This window comes from Xenopus tropicalis, chromosome 1 (assembly GCF_000004195.4).
Source record: "Xenopus tropicalis strain Nigerian chromosome 1, UCB_Xtro_10.0, whole genome shotgun sequence".
Classification (NCBI taxonomy): domain Eukaryota; kingdom Metazoa; phylum Chordata; class Amphibia; order Anura; family Pipidae; genus Xenopus; species Xenopus tropicalis.
The window spans coordinates 157,952,211-157,976,455 of NC_030677.2; the positions used below are offsets into that span (position 1 = coordinate 157,952,211).

Genomic DNA, 24,245 nt, shown 5'->3' on the forward strand with positions numbered 1-24,245 from the left:
AGGTTTTTTTAAACAAACTGCTTGTTGGAACCTGGCTGGCTTTGGGCAGTAGCAACTCCTTGCAACTCCCAGTAGGGCACATGTTACATATGACTCTTCTGTCTCAGGTGAGCCCTCACTGTACTGTTGGAGGGAGGGTTAACCTAACTGTATTCTAGTATAAAACAGATCCTGACAATATACTAAACTGCCAAGGGACCTGCTGGCCATAAACCTTGTTTGGGAATTAAAATGAATAAACTAAAGGTTGGCAAAACCTTTACCCGTCTACATTAGCTAATGAGAATAATATTATTCACTAATATGAACTCAAAAGGGTGTTTGATCTTGAATGTTCTACGGCTACTACTCTTTCAGGGTACCTACTGGGCCTGGGGTAGTAACTTATTTCTACCTCCTTGCTGAGCACCAGTCTGCCCATGCTACCTGACCTATAACTGCTGCAGTGCTATGACACATTTTAGCCTGCTTCTAAATAAACTCATTCTCGATTTCTAAGACCCAGGGACCTGTCAGCTTTTCAGGTGACATCCCTCTGACCAAAGGGGAAGTGATAGATACATGGTTTATATACCCTACTAACCTAGGGTTGCCAGCCTTTGGGTTGGGGGAGTAGCAGGGGTGGGGAAATGGGCGGGGTATAGGCAGGTGTGGCCTTATAATGGGCTAATCTGTCAGTGGAGAGGATCAGCGAAGGGAGGGATTTGTAGGGTAATATTCCTGGTAAATTTGTTATTCTGGCCTGGGCGCTAGCTGATGCTTTACCAGCTGGGACAGTCAAATACCAGCAGGGTGGTAACCCTATCCTAACCTCTCCCCCTACTAAGGAAAACGGCAGGAGGACCTGCTCTCTAATGCTCCCTTCAATGGCCAAACCTTTACACTATATCTAATATAATCATTTTGACTGTCATCCCTCTTCCTGTGTTCCCAATTCTTGCTTCTGTCGTTTCTTAATGTGTGCGGAGATGATAATATCAATCTAATGCTTGGTTACTTTAGGAAAAATGTTTTTTATAATTAAAAAGCTCAAGCTATTGGAATGTGTAATGGTGCATTTTAGTCCAGGCAAGTGCATCTTCACATGTAAACGTAACAGCAGATTGTCAGGTTGGGGATGGACTAAGATAATAAATTACTTGCGGCTGACAGAAAGGGGGATGTTTGGAGAGCAGTAATAACCTGGAACTGTGTAGAAAGTGGCTTTGACAGCAGCTCAGTTATAATGACTTCTGTTTCTGCTCTTGTGCTTTTACCTTTACTGATAAACTGACATTCCCATGTGAAAGTCTGAGTGATGTTCCCTAATCCGGCTTTCCTCTTAAAGTCATAACTCTCACTTCTGCCTTTCTCAGTGCAGTATGTAGCATTCATCCCAGGGACATGGCGTGTGTATTATATTGCACCCCTAGAAACATTTGTCACAAAAATAAATCTCTTACTATAAATGACATGACATGCATCTCAGAAACAAGAAATTGCAGGCTGGATTAACATCTGATCTGTAACAACAAATCCAATTATAAAACAGATAAAAGCAATACCACCTGATCAAGTTGTATTCATTATGCAGAACTCTCCTGACCTGCATGAATGAATGAAGTTCACTTGATAAACTGATGAGATTTCAGTTCAGCGGATAACGTGATTTCACTTTAAAGCAGTATAGGAAGAACATTGTTTGTGAATGCAGTTAGTAAATGAGGGCATGTGGGAGATACAGAAAACCTTAGTTGATCTTTGGTTTATTTGTGATGTTAATGATGCCAGACAGTGCATGACATGGAATGATATGTTAGTGCTTATTGTAGAGGCAGTACTGTATTTTCAGGCCATGTGAGATGCCGAAGATCTGATCCTGATAAACTGAAAAATATTCTTGTTGGATGATGCTGATATAATTGCTTGTCTCTAAATTGTGTAGCCTCTTGGACAGGGGGTTGCCATTCTGATTGCTGCAGTCTGGATACATGCACATATACAGAAATAGGCTACAAGAATCCAAGGGCATGCCCCATAGCACAAAACATACTCTCTACACTTGAATCTAGATGCCATATATCAGGTCTGTCAAACCTGGTCCAACACAAAATGCTATAAATAAAGGAAAATGTAAAGTTCATCATAAAGGTTTAATGCTACTGTCCCGATGTGCAAGAGGGATCCAGTGTAAGTTGAATTTCATAACAGAAAAGAGATTGCCAAACACATTTTAAACCAATAAGTCGACCAGCCAAAACTAGAACAATAAAAAACAATTAAAAATACTCTGTATCTCAAACACAATTATTTATCTGTAAGGGTATCACAAATGTCAAATGGGGAGATATTACTGTTGTGTTGCTATTTACAAAGGGAGGTGGGTATCAGGGTGAAGCTGTTATTGTTGCTATAGCTCCCAACATTTAAAAATTGCAAAGATGGGAAGAAAGAAATGCTGCACTTCATGCTGCGGAATTTTTTTTGACCACTCCCATTTTGTGGACGCATCCTAAATACCACTCCCATTTTACAAAATTTGGCGGGTTATGTAAAGTTTGAACACATTTCTGGGGGTTTTGGGGTTGTTTGTTTTATGTGTTACTACTGTTTTGCTAATGAAGGTGAAATTGCCCTTTAAGCTTCAAGTCTCAGTTTAGCTTATTAGTTACAATTGTATCTAAGTGCAGGTGTTGAGTATTCTGGGCTCTCTGCCAAAAGCCTACTTATCTAATTAATTAATTTTGCCCATTTGTGTCTGTTAGTTACCCCTCCCATATAGATTGTAAGCTCTACGGGGCAGGGACCTCCTTCATCTTGTGTTTCTGACTCTTATTGCAACTGCACCTTGTATTTATTTGTATTTATTGTTGTACTTTGTATTTATCCATTATCTTTAACCCCCTGTCTGTATTAATGAATTCTACTGTACAGCACTGCGTACATAAGTAGCGCTTTATAAATAAAGATATACATACATACATACATACAATTAAGTTTGAGAAACTTTATATCTTTTTTAGTGTTCAGTGCAGGAAATCAAAGGTATATGACTTTTTAATAAGAAACCGGGACTAAGGGCTATTAAAATTGGGCACAGTTGGGAGGTATGAGATTTGTTGCAGGTAGTACATGGACTTCCTTAAGAAACAGTTTTGCAGTCAGCTGTTTTAGTGTTTGAAGTTCTTTTGGGGTTTTTTTTCACCTTTAATTGTTCCTCAACTCCCTACAACCTGCCTTTGGGAAATCAGTTTACATAAAATACATTAACATTTTTGGGAAGGAGCACAACTACTAATGCATGGTATGTTCTGGGAGAGGGACTATACTAATGGCTGGAAATACTGTGGACTAAAATGAGTGATCTTTGAGGTCAAGGTTGCAGTACATCAAACTGACGGCTTTAGCTTATGAGAGTGTCCTTTATGTAACTATCACACAATAAAATCATCATAATGAATGCTGGTTTTTTTGAATCCTCAAATCTTGTGAATTGCAACTATTGCACCAAATGTTCTAAAAAAAACGCACCATCCTGATAATAAATGGGATCAGGGGAGGAGGCTACCAGTGCAATTTTTAATGGAGAACTGCATGTACTGTATATGTTTGCATAACAGTTGTTCTATATTTGGGGAGTACTGAAAGTTTAATGTTTTTGAGCCACAAAGTACATAGATGTTAGCATCTGCTTGGCCAGGCAACGTTGCAGAGATCTTCCTCAGCAAATTATCCTGTAGGAAATGCTCTAAACTATAAAAGACAAAGGCTGATGAAGCTGAAACCAAGCAGAAACCCAACACGTCCTTTACTGTTTCTTCAGCATAAACACTGATATGTTTGGAAATAAGGTTTTATTCCCCAGAGTATTTCCTTAATTATAATAACTATAACAAGAAAGGGCACACAATAAATAAACATTTGTTTTTTTCTATTTTTAAGTCCCTTAAATGAGTGAGTGGACCATTTCTTTATAGATAGTTATTAATTCTTTTTGGTGGTACTGATGCATTTTTGGGGGAGTGTCTTGCTACAACTACATTTATATGTATAATGTGTGTGTCTTTGTGCATGTATACTGTATATATAAAGTTTTGTTGCGTTTCATTTCCCAGTAATTGCTGGCGCGTATGGCCAGCTTTAGTCAACTAAAAAATCAATAAAGCATTAATTAAACCAAATAGGATTGTTTTGCATCCAATAAGGATTAATTATATCTTAGTTGGGATCAATTACAAGGTTCTGTTTTCAGAGAAAAAGGAAATCAGTTTTAAAATTCTAAATTATTTGATTAAAATGGAGTCTATGGGAGACAGACTTTCCGTAATTCGGAGCTTTCTGTATAACGGGTTTCCGGATAAGGGATCCCATACATGTATCTGTATTATTAATAAGAATAAAGCAGCACAACTCTCTCTCCAATTCGATTAACTTGGTCAGCAATTGGATCCTGCACAGTGCGAAATAAAATACTGTTTCTATAAATGTTAGTAAAATATAAATGAGTTTATATGAGTAAATTAGTAACTTGCCGCACAAATTAATTCTGCCAGTTTTTGCATATCTGTTTGCCTTTCCCTCTTTTCTGTAGTTTCTAATTGTCCACAAATATCTGTTTTCCCCACAACTGATGTACTCTCATCATCTTTGCAGGTGAAGTCAGACTATGAGCAGCTCAGAGAAACCCTTGTCATAGTCACCAGAGAACGAGATTTGGCTGTGAAGGAGAAATACCAGCTCCAAGCCAAACTGGAGAACTTAGAGCAGGTCCTAAAGGTAAGGTTTTTTGACTATTAAAATCCAGTGAGTAACTATTACATTCACTTTGCTCCTACATAAATTAAATGAACGCATCAAAAATGGAAAAAAAAATGTGCAGATTTAGGAAACTGGGAATTTCAAAAGGATTTACAGCAGTTTGATCTTTTTTTCTTTTAGGATTTGTAAAAGGAAGGTATTTTTTACAAAGTGATGCATTTCTTAAAACTGATAAAGGCTTTAATTCTTGAGTTTAACTGCATATTTGGTGTTAGTGTTAAGTGCAACTAAACAGCAGCCATAAGCACTAATACCCATTCAAAGCATAATTCTGTGATGTTCTGTGAATGTAGATATATATTATAATTCTGTGAATGTAGATATTAATGATGAAGACAATTATTGGTATGTATAATGCTAGTGATACATATTGTTGCCCCTTATAATAATACAGCAACAGTTGACTGAAATTGGGCCCAATGTTTGCTTTTCCCTTAAATAACATACATTCTATAGTGTTTATTCAGTTTTTATTCTGAGAATCCAATTTTCTGGTTGAATGTTACATGTTATATACCTGCTGTCTTCCTATACTATGATTTAGCTTCATCTTGGTAAGAAATAGTTAGTTGTTTGAAGTAATATTGTTCACTTTTATAACAACCCTGTAGCCTAATTATTTCTTGGCAATAGATAAGAACTGAAAGATATGATTATAGTATCTGTCTATTACTATCTCATCAACCTGTTTTCCAATAGAGCCAATTTCCTCCATATGTAATTATGGCACATTTGGGTGGTTACCCATGGTAACCTATAAGATGTTGGCTGTTAAACAGGTGACCAGTAAATGCCTTTAGATAGAATTCCTTTTATTTTTTCATATTTTTGTATCTTCTGATATCTTTATTGAGCTATTAAAGGGTTTGAAGCTGGTGTTAAGAAAATATGAACTTTTTATAATTAAAATAAGATGGGACTGAATTATGATATATTGAACAGTGAACTCTTATATTATGTTTCATGACAGTCAAGAAAGTTGTAATACAATTGCTCATTGTGGTCAGTTTATCAGAATGTGTTTGACTCTTCTGAACAGCTGAAGCTAATAGGGTTATGTAAGAAAAGGCACTAAGTTTGCCCAAGAGCAGTAACCCATAGCAACCAATCAGTGCGAAGTATTTACTGGTCACCTGGCTTGTTGGTTGCTATAGGTTACTGCTCCTGTGCAAATTTGGTGATCTTAATTACATATGGGGGTTATTGTTTATGCGGTAGCAGTGTGCTCTGCGCAACATCTGAATCTTTATCTCCACATAACATTTGGGAACTATCTGAGCAATTATTTTGATAAAGTGTGGAAAACTGTTAAATCTAAAGCTCTCTGTAGTGGTTTACTGAGCAGTAACTTGGTAAAAATGACTGAGGGATTATAAATCAACTCCATATATCCTGAGAGATAGTGCTTCTGGTTGATTAAGACAAAGTGCCTGGCCTTCAGTTTTCTGATGGTTTGTTCAACAGTTTTGCAGCTGAAGGACAGCACTGATAGCTTTGTTATGTACAGTAGCACTTGCTCTGTCAGACCAGGAGACCTGCAGTTCTTTCATTGGCTGTAACAGAACACTAATGCCAGCTGTGATTTGTGCTACTCTTAATATAACTAACATTTGAATTTAAATGAACATTTTGATGAAGCATCTCAAGGAAATGGCAGTACCCTCATTGTGAACATCAAAAAAACATGGTCATTAGAAAAAAAGGGTATAGTTTGTCTGTCTTCTGTGATTCTTGTAACTAATTATAAAGCAGTTGTGGTCTTGTTCTTTGTTATCATCAATCAAACTATTGTGGCATTTAGATATACTTTGCGGTTGCTATTAAACATTCTCTTTTGTATTGGCAATTTGTACTTTATTTATATTGTATTGTAATCTATTTTAAGGATTGTAAGACAACTTATTGTTATAATTAATTGTTCTATGTGGCCATCTATATGTACGTGGAAATTAGGCTCCTTCCAATTTACATGCCTTAATGCTAACTGAATGTGTCATAAACTATGACTCAAGGCAATGCATCTAAATACAAGAACCACATTGTTTTGCTCATAGCTTTGGATAATCATATTCCATTTAGAAGAAGTTATCACAGTATTTTGTAAATACATTGCCAGATGTATAGATTCCCATGGTGTATTCTAAATCAGTAAAAGTTACACATCAAATCTAATTCCAAGCAATTAATGTGCTGAAGGGTCTCTTGGGAAGCGCATTCTTAGCTAGAATTGCAATTAGCTCCACAATCATCAAAATAAGTGAATTCTTGGGACAGATAAACTGCAGTGCTATCAAATGTAGGCCATACTGTAATGATACACTGCATCTCTAATTCCCATGCTGTTGTTCTATAAACTTGTTTTGCTTGCCTGTCTGGCATCCGTATAGTTAGAGAGCAAAGGCTATGAGTGAGAATAAGGAAACAAAACGACACAAAAAAAGATTTCATTCATATTTCATTCATAATGCATCAGTGTTATCTGGTTCTGAGCAAGAACATAGGTAGAAATCACTGGATCATTGAGGGGGTGCAGATTTGTTAGGCATCCCCCAGTTATTATAATCAATTAACTCAGACCTGGGGCTGGCTCCTCTTTTCTGAGAAATGTGCCACCATCTTTTTTTTTTCCCAGGAATCCTTTAAGGCTGGTCTGGGATCTGCGAAGTGGCAATAGAGTAAAAAAAGCAGAGAAAAAACTTCTACTTTGCTGGTCATATGCTCAGGGCCAGAGTGCAGATTCCAGAACAGAAATTCAAATGACGGCACAAGTTCTCAATAAAATACTACTTCAGACTGCCATGTTTTTCAGCAATGTCAGTCCAGGGTTTGAGGTAAGCAGTTAGAACCATAGGGAGGTGCCTAACAAATTCATGCCCCCGCCCTTTTTCCTTGCCCCTGAAACAGCACTGATAAAAGTAGCAACAAACTAAATTATGATCTGAGGGGCGTGTCCTTGAGTACCAATGAGATGAAGAGTGAAGCAGTTCTGTAAGAGTAGTGTAACAAGGTAGTTCCAAACTAGATGGTGCTAAGTTGATCTTTTCTGATAAAATATAAGTACATTCAAAAGGAGATTGTAAAATACAGATATCTTTGGAGTAGTAAGTTGGGTAACATGGGTAATGTTTTGTGGAATGGCAGAAGGTTCAACAAGTGAGATGGGGCTTGTGAAAGAAGGTGATAAGTGACAAAAAGGGCACAGTAGATTGCACAAAGTAATGTGGTGAGATGAGTTCTGTAGGGCCGTAATGCCAGACCTTGTTTTTTTGAGTTGTCACAGCCTAAATTGTAAAATGTTGCTTGTTATAGAAAGCCAATGGAAGGGCTGACAGGAGAGAACTACAAAAGACGGGCAGATGGTAAAGTGTACATAAATAGGCTGGTGATAGAATGAACGTTGTAAAATCTGTGAAAGCTAAGGAATTTAAAAAGCATTGAAGCATCTGCAATGCCGTGAGTAAAACCTTTCATAGAAACTGGTAAAGTTGTTGCTATGGGTTACAGGACCTAAGCACGATTTTTCTTTATCACATAACCTCTGTATGAGTTGTTCAGTAGAATTAGTGTGACTGATAAAGCAGCAATCTCTCCCATGATTCCCTGCAAGACTGCCGGACAGAAAGGTAAGCTTGCAACCATTACACAAGCCAAAACAGATATTCACTATACTAGAAAGGGAAATGTTTAGTAATCATATTATGCCATTATCAAGTAGTCTAGAATCCCAGGTCACAGTTCAAAACGTAATTGGATAATGATGTGTTCTGTTGTCTCAAAGATAATACTGATGCCTGAAGGATAATACTGATGCTTGCATTAATGTATAAGAGCCTTCCAAACATGAGAAAGCAGTGTGCAGAAATAGCAGCCTGTCCAGAGTGCTAAACATCAGATTCTGCAAAGGGAGTGTTTCTTATTACATGCTCCTAATTAAAATGGAGCGTGATTGTCAGTAGCTATGGCAAATTTTAGATGCAGTGTAATGAACATGCCATGGATGTGTGGGGGATGGAGGTCCTAGTTGGGTGGGCAAACCATGGTCATAAAAAGACCATCTTGTGTCTGATGAATGCAAATGTTGCCCTTGATTTATTACCTTTACACCCTGCCATGCCATAATTTAATAAGCCCTATTGTTTAAATAGCCCTGTTTCATTAGTATCTAAGTACAAATAGGCCATTGGACACCTCATTCGATATTGCTCCCTTTATAGTGTCAATTGATATAACTGAAAGGAGAGCATTTATAGCTAAACTACGAACAAGTACCTAATGTAATAATGCTGTGTCCCCAATAGGCTTCATGTTTTTTTTCCTAAAACTTTAGGAGATAGAATTATACATTTTTTTTAATGACAAATTATTGACCAAATAAAAAACATGCAAATATTTAGTGACAAACTGACGAGAAATAGACTAATTGGTATTTAAAATCTTTTGACAAAGTTGTATTCCAACTGGTAGGCCATTGTTTTTAAGCTGAGACAGTACAGGCATGAAAAATAAATGATAAATACTCATTGATAGAAAAATAATCCTATTGGGTTTTAAATGTTTATCATTTTTGGAAGCTCTAAGGCATTATGTTCCACAATTGGGTAAGACCCCATAACCTGAAAACCCCTCCCTGAGAACATTCAGTGTATTAAATCCCATACCTGTATTTTATGAATGTTTCTCATATTATTCATTGTGAAGAATCCGACTATCTCTGTAGAAAATCTTATTTTGCAAAACCCTTGTGTAGTCTCAGATCTCTTCTGAAAGGGTTGCTGGGGCTAAATTAAATGGCATATAGACTAAAGGAATAATCTTGTGTGATCTTTTGGGAGAACTGTTTTGCTATAATGAATTTTTCTCTCTCAATGGAAGAGCTATTGTAATTGATATCTCCAATGACAACTCAGTGTTTGTGGCTAGTAATGAGAAAAAAATCTTACCGTGTCAATCATCAAAAGGCAATAATTCTGCCAAAATGTGCTGATGTTCTGCACTGCTAGGATATACACAGAATATTGTAATCATTTGCAGATCAATAGGCACTGCGGAATGGCTTGAGGATTCATCATTCCTTTACAAAAATGATTCATATAAACACTATTTATCACAGTTAAACATATCCGAATGTCTTTCCGATACTGCAGTGATAAATAATGTTTAAATATAATGCCCTTGTTTGTACTGTTACTCACATTCACACTGTGGGCATGTGGGTGCTAAAACTAACTAAAATCAAAGGCACAGTAACATATAATATTCCAAGGCCTCTATAATAAGTTTGTGAACCCTTACATTGATTGAATGAGCCTCATACCATAGTTCAATACCTGGCAGTAGCTACCGAAAGCCCTTTGCCCGCCTCTTATTCTAATATAACCCATTATGGCTGTTCAAAATTGCTTACTTGCATTGTGATTGAGAAATCAGGTTTGATGTTGTAGCTGAATAATGATGTTATGCTTGTGTATCTGGTCATTAGCCAATTGCTATGGTGTTACTCGTTCATTTGACAGTTATAATGATTAGAGTAGTGCAGTTTGATCTTGTATGGCCCACCAGTTAGCGACCAGATTCTTATAAACCCAATAGGTAATGCTAAGATAGTATTATTTGGGCCCTGATTCTTCTTTCCAGTTGTAAAATTTGTGAACACCATCACCACCAGTACATATTACTGGGTATGCTCATACCAGAACAGACACATTCTGGCAAAAATATGGATTGTAAGGATGAGTGTTTCCTTGATAGAAACAGTTATTGGTAGCACTAGCTAAGTGCCTCACTAGTGTATTTCTCTCTGGCATCATGAGATTCACATAAAATGTGAATGGGAACACCATCACCACCAGTACATATTTTTGGGATATGCTCACACCAGAATAGACACATTCATCATCATTGTGGCCAGATGTATACATTCACTATTCACCATTTTCCCTATAAGAATGGTTGCCACCTGGCCAGTATTTAGTGACCCGACTGAGACTTTATATAATGTCAACATTAGAAACAAGAGAAGAGTTAACAGACATAGGAAGGGGGCTAGTTTTTGTTTTTACTTTCATACCTGCAAGGATATTTTGATGGAAACTGTCAGGACTAAAGCACATAAATAGGAGACGCTGATTCCCAGATGAAATAAGGGTTACCGTAGACATTGCACTCCATGAGATGTGAGCAGAATCAGAAAGCAGGGATTTGTCAATACAGCTTCCATTTACCATCACACACTAGCGAGTGACAGGGAAAGGTGTTGCTGCTTGGGGCAAAAATATGGATTGTAAGGATCTGTTTGCTTTTTCCCTGATAGAGTTATTGGTAGCACTAGTTAGGTGCCTCACTAATGTATTTCTCTCTGGCATCATGAGAACCTTATGTGAAAGTAGAATTATTTAGTACCTGTCTTTAAAAAAGTCCAAGTTAGGATATTATTAGGACTGCTATTATAGTAGAACCACCATTTTATGTTTTTAAGGGGCCAGAAAATGTAAAATCAGGGAAATACATGATGGTGGGACCACAAAAAATAGTGTAAAATGAGGGAAAACTAAAAATCATGGTATGTAAAATTGACATTTTACTATATTTATAAAGTTCCAGCATATTCTGCATTGCTTTACAACAGAGAAAGTACAGCCATAAAAGCACACCTACTACACAGAAATACAGTTTTCTCATTTTATTAAAGAGTACAAAGACATTTTGTCATTATTGGAGTAAAAGGGGAAGCAGAATTGCCAGATAGAAGCTAAAATGAAAAGATTTCAGGTTTTCAGTAAAAGCAAGTGCAGAAGAGTCATCTGAAATTGTGCGATACTAAAATAGAGAAGTGTGCATAGGAATACATGAATGGAGACTGATTTGCTGTAATCTAGTTCAAAGCATGATGATTATGTATTTTGCTGTTAAGTGCAGTGTTGTTGAAGAACCACCTAATTTTAATCCCAGTTCTATATTCAGGATAATGCATTTCAGTGCCTAGGAATCCCCTTTATGTAAGCTTTAACATTGTACACATTAGGGTTTCTTCCATTAGTAATCAGATTACACAAGAAAAGGGCCACTTATAATATATAAGGGGTTATTCTCATAATCTAGTTTGTGCCCATATGGAAGCAGACCCCACTATTAATGTGTGGATCGAGTTTTTCTCACGGGTATCAGCCCGGCCCGCACATCACTAGACCCCACGGTCAGGGGTGGGGCAATGGTAGAGCAGGGCCCAGACCATGGGGTCTGACTGGGCAGGGGCAAGCAGGCTTCCTTTAATGCTGTGCATACTTCTCTTCTGTATGCCAGCTGTCAGGTAGGAGAGTGGGTGGGGGCCAGGTAAATCTACTGTGCACTTGGACCCCTCTGAAGATTTTTTGTGGGGGGGACAATCAGGTTGGCAAGAGTAGTTTTTTAGTGTCACTTTGAAGGTCAGTCCAGTAGCAGCAGGATTTGCTACAGTAAGCATTTTTTAAGTGCTCCTTAACGTGTGCCATATACATTTCGATACCCCTGAATGTAGTCTGCTTCCTCAGGATGCAGAAGAAGGCACAACAATTGTGGATTTGGATGGCTAAATAAAGGCACCCTGCAAAAAGTTAAGCATTAGAAGCAAGTGCTCTCTAAGAGCTGCTTAGATTTGGTTTGTGGGAAAGTTTACCTCTGGCTGACTGGAGTGATCTTACTATGGGTAGGGTACCTGCTGTAGCAGAAATTATATTAGTCTATGAGGTTTTTTGCAATTAATACATACCTGACATTCAAGTTTTTTAAATGCAAAAAAACTAAAATCCAGAAAAAAAATCAAACTTGACCACTTGGGGCACTATATGCTGGCATGTATTTGTGTATATCTATATATATATAAATACATATATATATATATTTGAAACTTTTTTAGTTGAGTTGAGCTGCAGCTTTATCACTATATATTAAAATATTTTTTACAATCTAATTTTTAAAAGCATCATCCTGTGGAAATAAAATGCTCAGTTTTAACAGGAAAACAATTTGAGCCCTATTGTATTGTAACATAGTAAGTTGGGTTGAAAAAAGACATACGTCCATCAAGTTCAACCATAATGCCTATATCTAACCTGCCTAACTACTAGTTGATCCAGAGGAAGGCAAAAAACCCCATCTGAAGCCTCTCTAATTTGCCGCAGAGGGGAAAAAATTCCTTCCTGACTCCAAGAAGGCAATCGGACCAGTCCCTGGAACAACTAGTACTAAGAGCTATCTCCCATAACCCTGTATTCCCTCACTTGCTAAGAATCCATCCAGCCCCTTCTTAAAGCTATATAATGTATCAGCCAGTACGACTGATTCGGGGAGGGAATTCCACAACTTCACAGCTCTCACTGTAAAAAATCCTTTCCGAATATTTAAATGGAACCTCCCTTCTTCTAAACGGAGTGGGTGCCCTCGTGTCCGTTGGAAGGACCTACTGGTAAATAAAACATTAGAAAGGTTATTATATGATCCCCTTATATATTTATACATAATTATCATGTCACCTCTTAAGCGCCTCTTCTCCAGTGTAAACAGACCCAACTTGGCCAGTCTTTCTTCATAACTGAGACTTTCCATACCCTTTACCAACTTAGTTGCCCTTCTCTGGACCCTCTCTAACTCAATAATGTCCCGTTTGAGCACTGGAGACCAAAACTGAACAGCATATTCTAGATGGGGCCTTACCAGCGCTCTGTAAAGGGGAAGAATAACCCCCTCCTCCCGTGAATCTATACCCCCTTTTAATACAGCTCAAAACCTTGTTTGCCCTTACAGCTGCTGCCTGGCATTGCTTGCTACAGCCAAGTTTATTATCTACAAGGACTCCAAGGTCCTTCTCCATTATGGATTTGCCTAGTGCAGTCCCATTAAGGGTATACGGGGCTTGCATATTTTTACATCCCAAGTGCATAACCTTACATTTATCCACATTAAATCTTATCTGCCACTTAGCTGCCCAGATTGCCAGTTGGTCAAGATCCTGCTGCAGTGATGTCACATCCTGGATAGAATTGACTGGTCTGCAGAGTTTTGTGTCATCTGCAAACACTGATACATTACTCATAATACCCTCCCCTAAGTCATTTATGAACAAGTTAAACAAAAGTGGACCCAGTACAGAACCCTGAGGGACCCCACTGAGGACCTTATTCCAAGTAGAGAATGTGCCATTAACAACCACCCTCTGTACCCGATCCTGTAGCCAGTTTTCTATCCATGTGCAAACGACTTCACTAAGACCAATAGACCTTAGCTTAGAAAGCAGTCGTTTGTGGGGAACGTTATCAAATGCTTTGGCAAAATCCAAATAGATTATATCTACTGCATCCTCACTGTCCAGCTTCTTACTTACCTCATCATAAAAAGCAATTAAATTGGTCTGACATGACCTGTCCTTCATAAAGCCATGCTGATTACTGCTCATAATGGCATTCTCCACTACATAATTTTGAATGTGATCCCTTAACAAGCTTAACAAATAACTTGCCCACCACGGATGTCAAACTTACAGGCCTATAATTGCCAGGCTGAGATCTTACTCCCTTTTTAAATATGGGAATGACATTCGCCTTCTTCCAATCCCTAGGTACCATACCTGATGAAAGAGAGTCTGAGAATATCAGAAACAAGGGCCACTGCAATTCTGCCCCTAGCTCTCTCAGTACCCGAGGGTGTATTCCATCTGGCCCAGGTGCCTTGTTTACATTTATCGTGTGTAACCCTTTAAGCACCATATCCTGTGCCAACCACTGTGTAGTTGGAGCTGAGGCAACAGTGCAGCTATTGGGTGGGACTTGGCCCTCTGGCTCCTCTACTGTATACACAGAAGAAAAGAACTGGTTAAGCACATCTGCCTTTTCTGTATGCGCTGTAACCATATTGTTATTATAACTCAATTGGGCCACACCCTCAACCTGCATCTTTTTACTATTAATATACTTAAAAAACTTTTTGGGGTTAGTCTTGGCCTCGGCCGCGATGCGCTCCTCATTTTCTATCTTTGCCTTCCGGATTGCTGTTTTACAACACTTGTTACAGTGTTTATAATCATTAAACGCAGCTACTGTCCCCTCTGACTTATATTTCTTAAAAGCTTTCCTTTTTCTCCCTATTAACTTCTTTACCTCAGAGTTAAGCCACATAGGGTGATTCTTAACACTTCTGCTTTTTCTTATTAATTGTATATACAGTATTTAAAGAACCTGGTTCTATGATTTGATAAGCTTCATCCCATGACTGCAATCCACAGTCTCTTTGTTGTTATACCATCTGCTGCTTTATTGCACCTAATAAAAAAGGCTTGGAACAGAAAAAATGATAAGTAACTCGCAGCCATGAGGCAGTTAAAGAGGTAACTGAGCTCTTCTCAGAGATCCTGATCAGCTAGGAATGAATTTTCAATGCCTAAGTCTTTGGGTTGCTGGGAGATGATAATATGAGCTTGCAGGTATTTCCTTCCGGGCTATAACTTTCATAACCTAAGTCCACTGGTTGCCAAGGTGACTGCCTACAGAGGTAATCAAGATGCAGTGCATGTAGGCTGCTCAGGAAGGGCTCTCTGATAATATAATGTTAATAAAACAAGTGATGATAAGCTATTACAGAGCCTACACTCCCCTATCTTTAGACCTTATGGTGCAGGGCTCAGGTCTGATGTCTTTTAAAGGGACAGTATACCCCCCTTCCTTTCAGCATGAGTTCAATGAATAGGGCTTACTTTTTGCCTAATGTTTTAATTAAGAAATGTGTATAGGTTGTTGTTATTTCTTGCATTAAAGAGGGCGAAATCTAAAAAACTGAAAGTAAAGTCAGATTGATTATTTTAAACAACCTCTCCCTGCCCCCAGTTGCAGCCGTTTAGACTGTGAGATAAATAGCGGCATATTTAACAGAGGGCTTTTCAGCCGACTACTCAATTGTATGGTGCAAATTACAGAACTATAGAAATAACTCATGTGGTGTAGCCCCTATTGTAAAATATGGGGAGAGAGGCCTTTCGGCCGCCATGCAGGCTTGGGTTTGTGGGGAGGCCACAAAGTCCCAGACCTAGGGTAGCACAATTTCAAGGGCGGCATTCCACCCAGCTACCCATCTACTGGCTAATATCTACACACACTGAGGACTGGGCACATTGGAGATTTTAACAGTTGCTTTAATCTCCTGCACAATGTCCCCCAGAGACTAGTACTTGTGTACAAGGCAATAAAACCTCTGTACAGAAATAAATGTTATACGTTTGTATGTAATGCTCTGCACTGTGGGACCCTATGATTCCAGCAACCCTGTAAGGAGTGGGTTAAATCTGCTGACACATAATGCGGTGCAGATGCCTGCTTCACAAAGGCAGGAAGGACATTTGTCATGCATGAAATGTGTGCCTTTCCACTGTTTTTAAGCATTTTAATCAATGCCTGTCAACAATAACAACTATCAACTGGTTATTTTGTCTACTCCTAATCCCTAAAATCAGCTGCTGTAACTCCAGCCCACTACTCTCTTCTTGCAGATATACTTACTATTCTTACAATATAGTTCAAATAACGAACACTCATAGATCTAAAAAAAATCTAACAAAAAAGAGTTCTTCCTAAAATAGATATATTTTAAAGATGGCTTATCAGTGAATAAAGCTCTTTTCAAAACCATTATTACAAACAAAGGTGGCCTTTTGACAACTACCTAGAGTACCTAGGGGTATGCAAATGCTTTCTTCCACTGTATTAACCCCCATTGCTGTACAGTTGGGATCGTACCTCTTATAACAATGGTGTTAAATAATTTGTTGTTTATTCTCGTGGTAAGTCAAGACATCACTAAGCTTAATAACTGTTTCAGCAGTGCAAATCCACATCAGATCCTCAGTATCTAATATGATACCTCTAAATACTGTATGGCAGAGCTTAAAAAAACTTAGGAAATATAGTTCAAGTCTTGCTTCCGCACCATTAGCCCGCATTGGGCATCCATAAAAGCTTTCACAGGTTTACTTGAAATTCAAATTCTGATTCTATAGTGTGTGCTACTATGCTGCACTGAGCGACTGGAATAACTTGAGGATGATAGAGAAACTTTATAATCACCTAAACTAGTGCTCTTGTTATTTCCAACAGCATATGCGAGAGGCTGCTGAACGGCGGCAACAGCTGGAATTGGAGCATGAGCAAGCCTTGGCTGTCCTCAATGCAAAGCAACAGGAGATCGATCTCCTACAAAAGGTAAGAGACACTGTCAGCAGCAGTTCTTCTGTAACAAGGCTGGTAATACTCCCCTTGTAATACTGATCATATGCCTTCAATAAAGGCAAAACATGGTTGACGTGTGCTATTTATTTGGACTGCCTTTACATAAAAAGTAAAGATAAATGCATTTCTAGTGGCTTAAAAGGCATGAGCACAAAAATGCAAGTTGGTTATTATTATTATTATTTTATCTAGTGCCATCAATTTACGCAGCACTTTAAGATTATTTAACATCCTAGACAGAGCTAGGAGTTGAGAAATACAAACAGCAGCATTTCCAAGCAACTGAAAGTTATTAAGGAATGCTAAAAGGTTTAGTGCCCAAGCTACAAGCAGGACACTCCAGGTTCAATAGTCCCCTATACTTTATCAGCCCCATAGATTTCTCAGAACTGTTCCTCTCTTAAAGAATGTAGTCCCATAGCAGCGCTAACATCCTCAGCTCAGTTTTGGCCTCACTGCTTATCAGTTGGCCCAGTTATCCTCAGATTGGTGTTGAAAAATTAGCAAAATGGACTTCGCAATCAATAGATGACTTTTCTTATGCGCATGACTTTGTGAAAAAAATTCCCAATGGCGAAATGTGGAATTGTGCTGCAAATCCATGTCTGGTGAAAAAAATGTGCTCATCACTATTCTTGGATAAAGAAAAAAAAGAATAAACAAATATGGGCTTTTCATAAAGAATTGCATTTATGTTGGAATTTGCTTTGTTTTTTGATTTGCCCAGTCTAAATAATGCATTTGATAATTTAGTTATCACTGATTACCTTTCATAGAAATGAACCCACAGTAGCACTAGTTTACCAAGACCAAACATTACACATTGGTTAAGCTTTGAAATGTCATTGCAAAGTATTACAACTTCTGAGTTGTCCACAAGTTTAAATGGAAAATTGTATGTATTATTCTCTGTAATATTTTGACAGAATGAAACTGAAATGATTTATTTATTTATGAGCTTTCTGTGCCCTGTCATAATCTTTATTACGTACAATATTTCTGCAAAGGACTTGTGTTGCTATAATGGCTTGTATTAGCGTTGAGCTATTCTTCACTATAGATTAGATCTTTAGCCAGATACAAGTATGTAAAGCTTGTGACAAATATAATGGAAGCTTGTTTCCATAAAAAGTGTACAGCGTATTTGATTTTTTTAATATCATATGACATTGGTTAAAGGCCACATGCGTGTTTCTGGTGATTGATAGTGCTAAGGCTTTTTATCTGCTAATTCATAAAAAGCCATGCTTTACTGGACACCACAGTGAGTGTTTTGTTACAGCAGAGCCACTAGAGAAAATGTTTTTATCACTAAGCCAACAAGGACAGATGTTCCGAGATAGAACTCCTTCAGTACTGAGATTGAGAGGGAAGATTTCCTGACAATCAGCCTAGGTTTTTCTTCCCCCAACTCTTATTAGTTCTAAATCAACACTTCCTTTAATATACAATATAGGATAAGTTACACATCTAATAAAGTACACGGGAGTAGAACTGGAGATTACAGGCTGATATATTTATATGCATTAATATTGTGTTCAATGCCTAAATGTTCTCCTTTCATATTAAAGGCCCAGGTCGAAGCCAAAATAGAACATGAAGGTGCAGTGCAGCTGCTAGAGGTAAGGATTCTACTGTGCAGATTTGTTTTTTATCACATTTCAGGAGTGGGTTTGATTTCTGTTTCTTTTGACACTATGGATTAAAGGGACAATTCAGTATAAAATTGAAACAGAGTAAAATAGATAGACAGCGCAAAATAAAAAATGTTTTCAGTATAGTTAGACAAAAATGTATTCTATAAAGGCTGGAGTGAGCAGATATCTAACATAATAGCCAGAACACTCCTTTGCAACTCTCTAAGCTGTTAGCAGTCCGTAACCAAATCATTGACTAGTGGGGGGCCATATGGGACATAACTGTTCAGTTAGTTTTCTTTTGAATCTCATGCTTACAAACTAACTGAACAGTTATGTCCCATGTGCCCCCCCTAAAGTTACTGACTAACTAAGAGATTAGAGAGCTGAAAGCAGGAGGTTGTGTTCTAGTTATTATGTTAGACATCTGCCCACTCCAGCCTTTATAGATTACATTTTTGCCTAATTAACTATATTAGAAATATTTTTGATTTTGCACAGTTTGTCTATTTTACCCAGTTTCATTTTTACACTGAACTGTTTCTTTAAAGACATGTATGTACAAAAAACACACAAACTCTCTATAATATATAAAAAAAAACAGTTCTCGGTATATGATATGGTTTTGTACCCTGCTGCAGCACACACTGTACACTGACTGTACTAGCCTGCACAGATTAATTGCATTATAGGTGTGTCCAAATGTCTAAATATGAACTGGTATATTGGTCTGCATTAGTCCTCAGTCGTACCATGTTGCAGCTTAGGGGATATTCTTCACAATGGTCAGAGGATTTCCAGGATTGAGGTGGAAGACTAGCATGCAGGCCCAGATGGCCTTTCTGTACTTGAAATGCCAGGGCCTATAGGGTCATACCATATATACGAGTGAGAGAAATATAGATAGATAGATAGATAGATAGATAGATAGATAGATAGATAGATAGATAGATAGATAGATAGATAGATAGATAGATAGATATAGGTATGGGACCTGCTATCATTTTCTGAATGAAGAATCTTTGTGCAATTTGGATCACCATACTTTAAGTCTACTAAAAAAACATTTAAACATTAAAGAAGGAAAGGTACAATCACTGGGTGGTGCCAAAATATAAGACACCCCCACCCCCCATAATTTTAATTACTTACCTTATATCCCAGGCTGGTGCTTTTGTTAGGAGAAAACCGGGGTAGCTGTGAGAATGTGACCCTCTTCATTCTTCTGTCTCCACACCACTTGCGCATGCGCCGGGCCCAGGATTCGGAAGAATGAAGACAGGCAGAAAAGGAACGCTTGCAGCTACCCCTGGGCTGGTGTGGTTTTCTCCTAAAAGAAGCACCAGCCTGGGATATATGGAAAGTAATTACCGTATATACTCGAGTATACTCGAGCCGATCCGAATATAAGCCCGAGGTACCTAATTTTACCTAAGAAAACTGGAAAAACTTATTGACTCGAGTATAAGCCTAGGGTGGGAAATGCAGCAGCTACTGCTAAGTTTCAATAATCAAATTATTTAATAAAAGGACACTCACAAGTGCTTACATGACTACCATATTAATAAACACAAGGTATGGGCTGGAAAATGAGGCGCATCCAACATAAGATAACCACATGCAAGGTTGTACAGGTTAATATCTCAATTTAATTGCTACATTTTTTTAATCCTATAATTTTTTTCTTTTTTTTTCCAGCACTCAAAATGTGCTAAAAAAAGAATCCTCGGCTAGTCCTGCAGTGCCCTTACTAGTTGACTCGAGTATAAGCCGAGGATTCCTTTTTTAGCACATTTTGAGTGCTGGAAAACTCAGCTTATACTCGAGTATATACGGTAAAATTATGGAGGGTAGGGGTGTCTTATATTTTGGCACCCCCCAGTGATTGTACCTTTCCTTCTCTTTTAAATAAAGCCAATGGGATTGTTTTGCCTCAAGTAAGGATTAATTCTATCTTAGTTGGGATCAAGTACAAGGTACTGTTTTATTATTACAGAGAAAAGGGAGATTTTTTTTAAGGGCAGATTTAGCAAAATGTGAGTTTAAAGCTTAATACATAAAAACACACCCACATTCCATTCATTCCTATGAGATTTTTAAAAGTCTATTTATCAATGGGTGAAAGTTAGAACTCACCATTTGATAAATACGCTTCCAGAAATCCCATAGGAATGAATAGGATGTTTGATAAATCTGCCCCTTAGAAATCTGAATTATTATGGTACTGTATTTGCTCAGCAAATTTACAGTTGATGTATTTGTGCTGAGTAGAATCAGCCTGTCAACTCCTTCTTTTGCTTTATGGGAGATTTCTTGGCATTGCAGCACATAATGGGTTATCTAGTTACACGGACATTGTGGTGGCTGTCTTCAAATGGAAAATCCAATCTTCTGAAGTCTGTACATCTCACGGGATTGACTTCAATCGCAAAGTAGTGACATTATCATATATATTAAAATTGATTTCTTACCCTAAACTACAGAAGCTAATAAATAATCACATTGAGGTCTATTACTTATTTCCAGACCAAGCTGCCAGGCAGGTAAGAGCAGACTTGCAGTCTTGTGCTTAGCATCTGTATATTCCTTTTTTGGTTGCACAAACCCCTCTCAACATTCCCATTTACAAGACTGAAACATTTTAAAGAGACACTGGCATAAGAAAGCTAATCATATTAATACTGGTCCTGGGGATAACACTTCTTTCCTTTCAAAACAAAGGATTTTAGGTGGTGTATGTTTCCAAACTTTCAAGCTAGACTTATACTGAAAAGGACAGGTTACTGCTCTGTATAGAGTAGTCCGGCAGCCTGTTTTCTTCTGTATGTCTTTAAGCTATATCCTGGTGTGCCCAACTATCCCTGATTTATTTGGCTTCCCCCATCACTGCTGCTTTTCACTAGGCCCCTCCATTTTTTAAGATGATAAAATGGGATTGTGTTATATGACTGTCCACTAAGGTGGCCATTCACTAAACTAACCCCCCATGGAATATGAATAACTGACCTACCTAGCCTGAATGGTATGATACTGTACAATTGCCCATTCACATGGACAGCAACACTATATTGTTCTGTTAATTTATGCTGCCAGTTTAAAAAAAAAAGCTCCTTTTTACTTCATCTTCCACCAATGCACCATTTGAAGAGATCATTTGTAATGCAATTAGGGTTCAGGTTCTAATTTCTATTAGATTGTGTTTGCATATACTGCATACTTGCATAACTTTGGTCCAATGTTAATGGAGCACCAGCAGCGATGACTATTTATTACATAAAGCTCATACTCATGAAGCCCACCCCAGATGCCTGCAATTCATGTTTTGCAGTGAAAGCTCTTTAGTGAGAAGAAGCTTTGCTGGTAATGATTTGCATGATCAGACCTTATGGATTATATGCCAAGGAAAGCACCTTAATATTTTAAAAGAGCAGTTATTAAACACTTTTTCCATAAGTAATAAAATTATAATATTTGCATAATATCTAAAAAAAAAAAAAAAAGACATAGTTACCCTGCCCCCCCCCCCGTTTAAATGCCCACATAATACTCCCAGATTCCATTGTAACCCAGTATCCTGCTGATTATAATGTGACTTCCAACAATGATCTCAAACAGTGTCAGCTGGCCTGATTTACAGGTTTTCTTGTCAGCATGTGATTTATTGTTTTGCAGAAGATCTCCTTTTGCTAATGATATTCACCTATGGTCATGTGATTAAACTGTAGGCTTCCCTCTATCTATACAACATTGCAGCAAAGTTCAACATAAATGGAGATAATGTGTACCAGATTTAAGAGCAGCTACAACTTAACCTGCCCACTCATGTATGAATCATAAATATAATCATTAGCCCATTTGGCCAACAGACCTAATCATGATTGTTTGGGCCACATTTAATGAAAATCTTGCATAAAGCATATTAAATAAAAGGTGGCCTTGATGCTCTAGTTTGAAGTTACTCCTTAAAGGTGCTACCATGGAAACAAATGATGGAGATGAAGGCTTCCAGGCATAGAAATGGGATCTGCTACATCCTTCAGTGGGTACCACACCACATCATTTGGTGATGAAAACAAAATATTGCTGCATGAGTTTCTCCTTATATTTCCAGAGTGGTCATTGATCTCCTCACAAGATCAGTCAAGGTCACCAGAAAGACTTGTATTGTGACCTCAACATTGCTACCTCCACAGGGCTATGTCATCTAAAATGAAACCAAATGTAACAATACTGTCAAATTTGAATTTATGTATTCTGGGAGGTACTCTGGCCAATATGGCCCTTACCCAGTAAATAAATCTGATTTTGTTTGGGAAAGGTGGTTTGAACCTTCAAATAAGAAACTCTATAAAAGGTGATTTCAGTAAAATCTTATTTTTCCCAAAGCAACTGAAAAACTGTAAGCTTGGGGTTTGACCTAGTGAATATCTGAGCAGTGCAAGATATAGAATGAAACCATTGTCATGTGTTTTGCATAATAATTGATGTTAACATTACCAGGCTCTGCAATGTTGTGCATGCCTTTTAACTGTGGTAACTGGTTTCAATGTATATTTTCTTTTCTTTCTTTCCCCCAGTGTGTGCATTGATATATATTAAACTGTTTGAATTTGCTTTCTTCATTTACTTTTGGTAATGTGTTTTGTCTGGACTTGTTGCTTCGCCTTTCACACAGAACACTTTGGACAGCATGCAGGTATTTGTAATGTGTGTTTATAGCTCTGCTTCTTCTCCTGTCCCCTGCATGTCCCACTTGTAGCCATTCTTATAAGCACACTCCAGGCAGGACAGCAAGCAATGAATTTCAATCTAGAAGGCACCTTCCAAGGAAACAGTTGATGAATTCCATCTTTATCAGCTGTTTCCTTGTTCTGGAGACAGTGTGGATAAACTCCTTTGGAAAACATTTGCCCAGGTCTAGTAACCAATAATAACCATCTAGTAACCCATAGAAACCAGTCTGATGTTTTATTAATGTGAAACAGTTATATGCTACCTACTGATGGTTGCTATGGGTTACTAGACCTATTAAAATGTTTGCACATTTTACTACCTATATTTCCTGGTTGTCTATGTCTATGACCATATCTATGCTGGAAGAATATTTTGTCCATTATAGTGATGGATCTATAGATCACACTGAAGGTGGCTATACAGACACTATACAGAGGGGAAAGTTTGACTGGTTTTTATTATCATCATCTGAACAAATAGATCAGTGATGTTTGGTAAGATGTTTATGGCCAAATAGAACTTATATAGATCTTTTTGTTATACAAATGGGCTGATCCCCCATCTGACTGGTATTTTCCTGGTACAATTAATATACATGATGCCAGTGTTGTTCATAGATAAGTAAAACAGAGAGATTTGAAGGCTTGATTTTTTCCCCCTCAGGGAAGGAATTAGTCTCTGTCGATTGGTAGCAAACAAAGATATGTGCTTTGTGTCCTTTGGGCCTCCTATTACCAGTCTGAAGTGCGGCTTATAAAAATGGTTTGGCAATTCATTGTATATTATGTTAGAATTCAAGGTATGTTCTACAACCCAATGCTTCATGCAAGTA

At 37.8% G+C, this 24,245-nt stretch overlaps 1 protein-coding gene across 19 annotated transcripts in view; it reads left to right on the forward strand.

Moving 5' to 3' along the window:
* Positions 1 to 24,245, forward strand: part of rimbp2 (RIMS binding protein 2) — a 199,095-nt gene that overhangs the window by 128,858 nt on the left and 45,992 nt on the right. For 12 of the 19 annotated variants that reach the window (XM_031902438.1, XM_031902444.1, XM_031902408.1 and 9 more), the window contains 4 exons: positions 4,633 to 4,755; positions 16,911 to 17,015; positions 18,614 to 18,664; positions 23,355 to 23,375. In XM_031902438.1, the coding sequence (XP_031758298.1) occupies positions 4,633 to 4,755; positions 16,911 to 17,015; positions 18,614 to 18,664; positions 23,355 to 23,375 (300 nt within the window). 19 annotated transcript variants of the gene reach the window in all.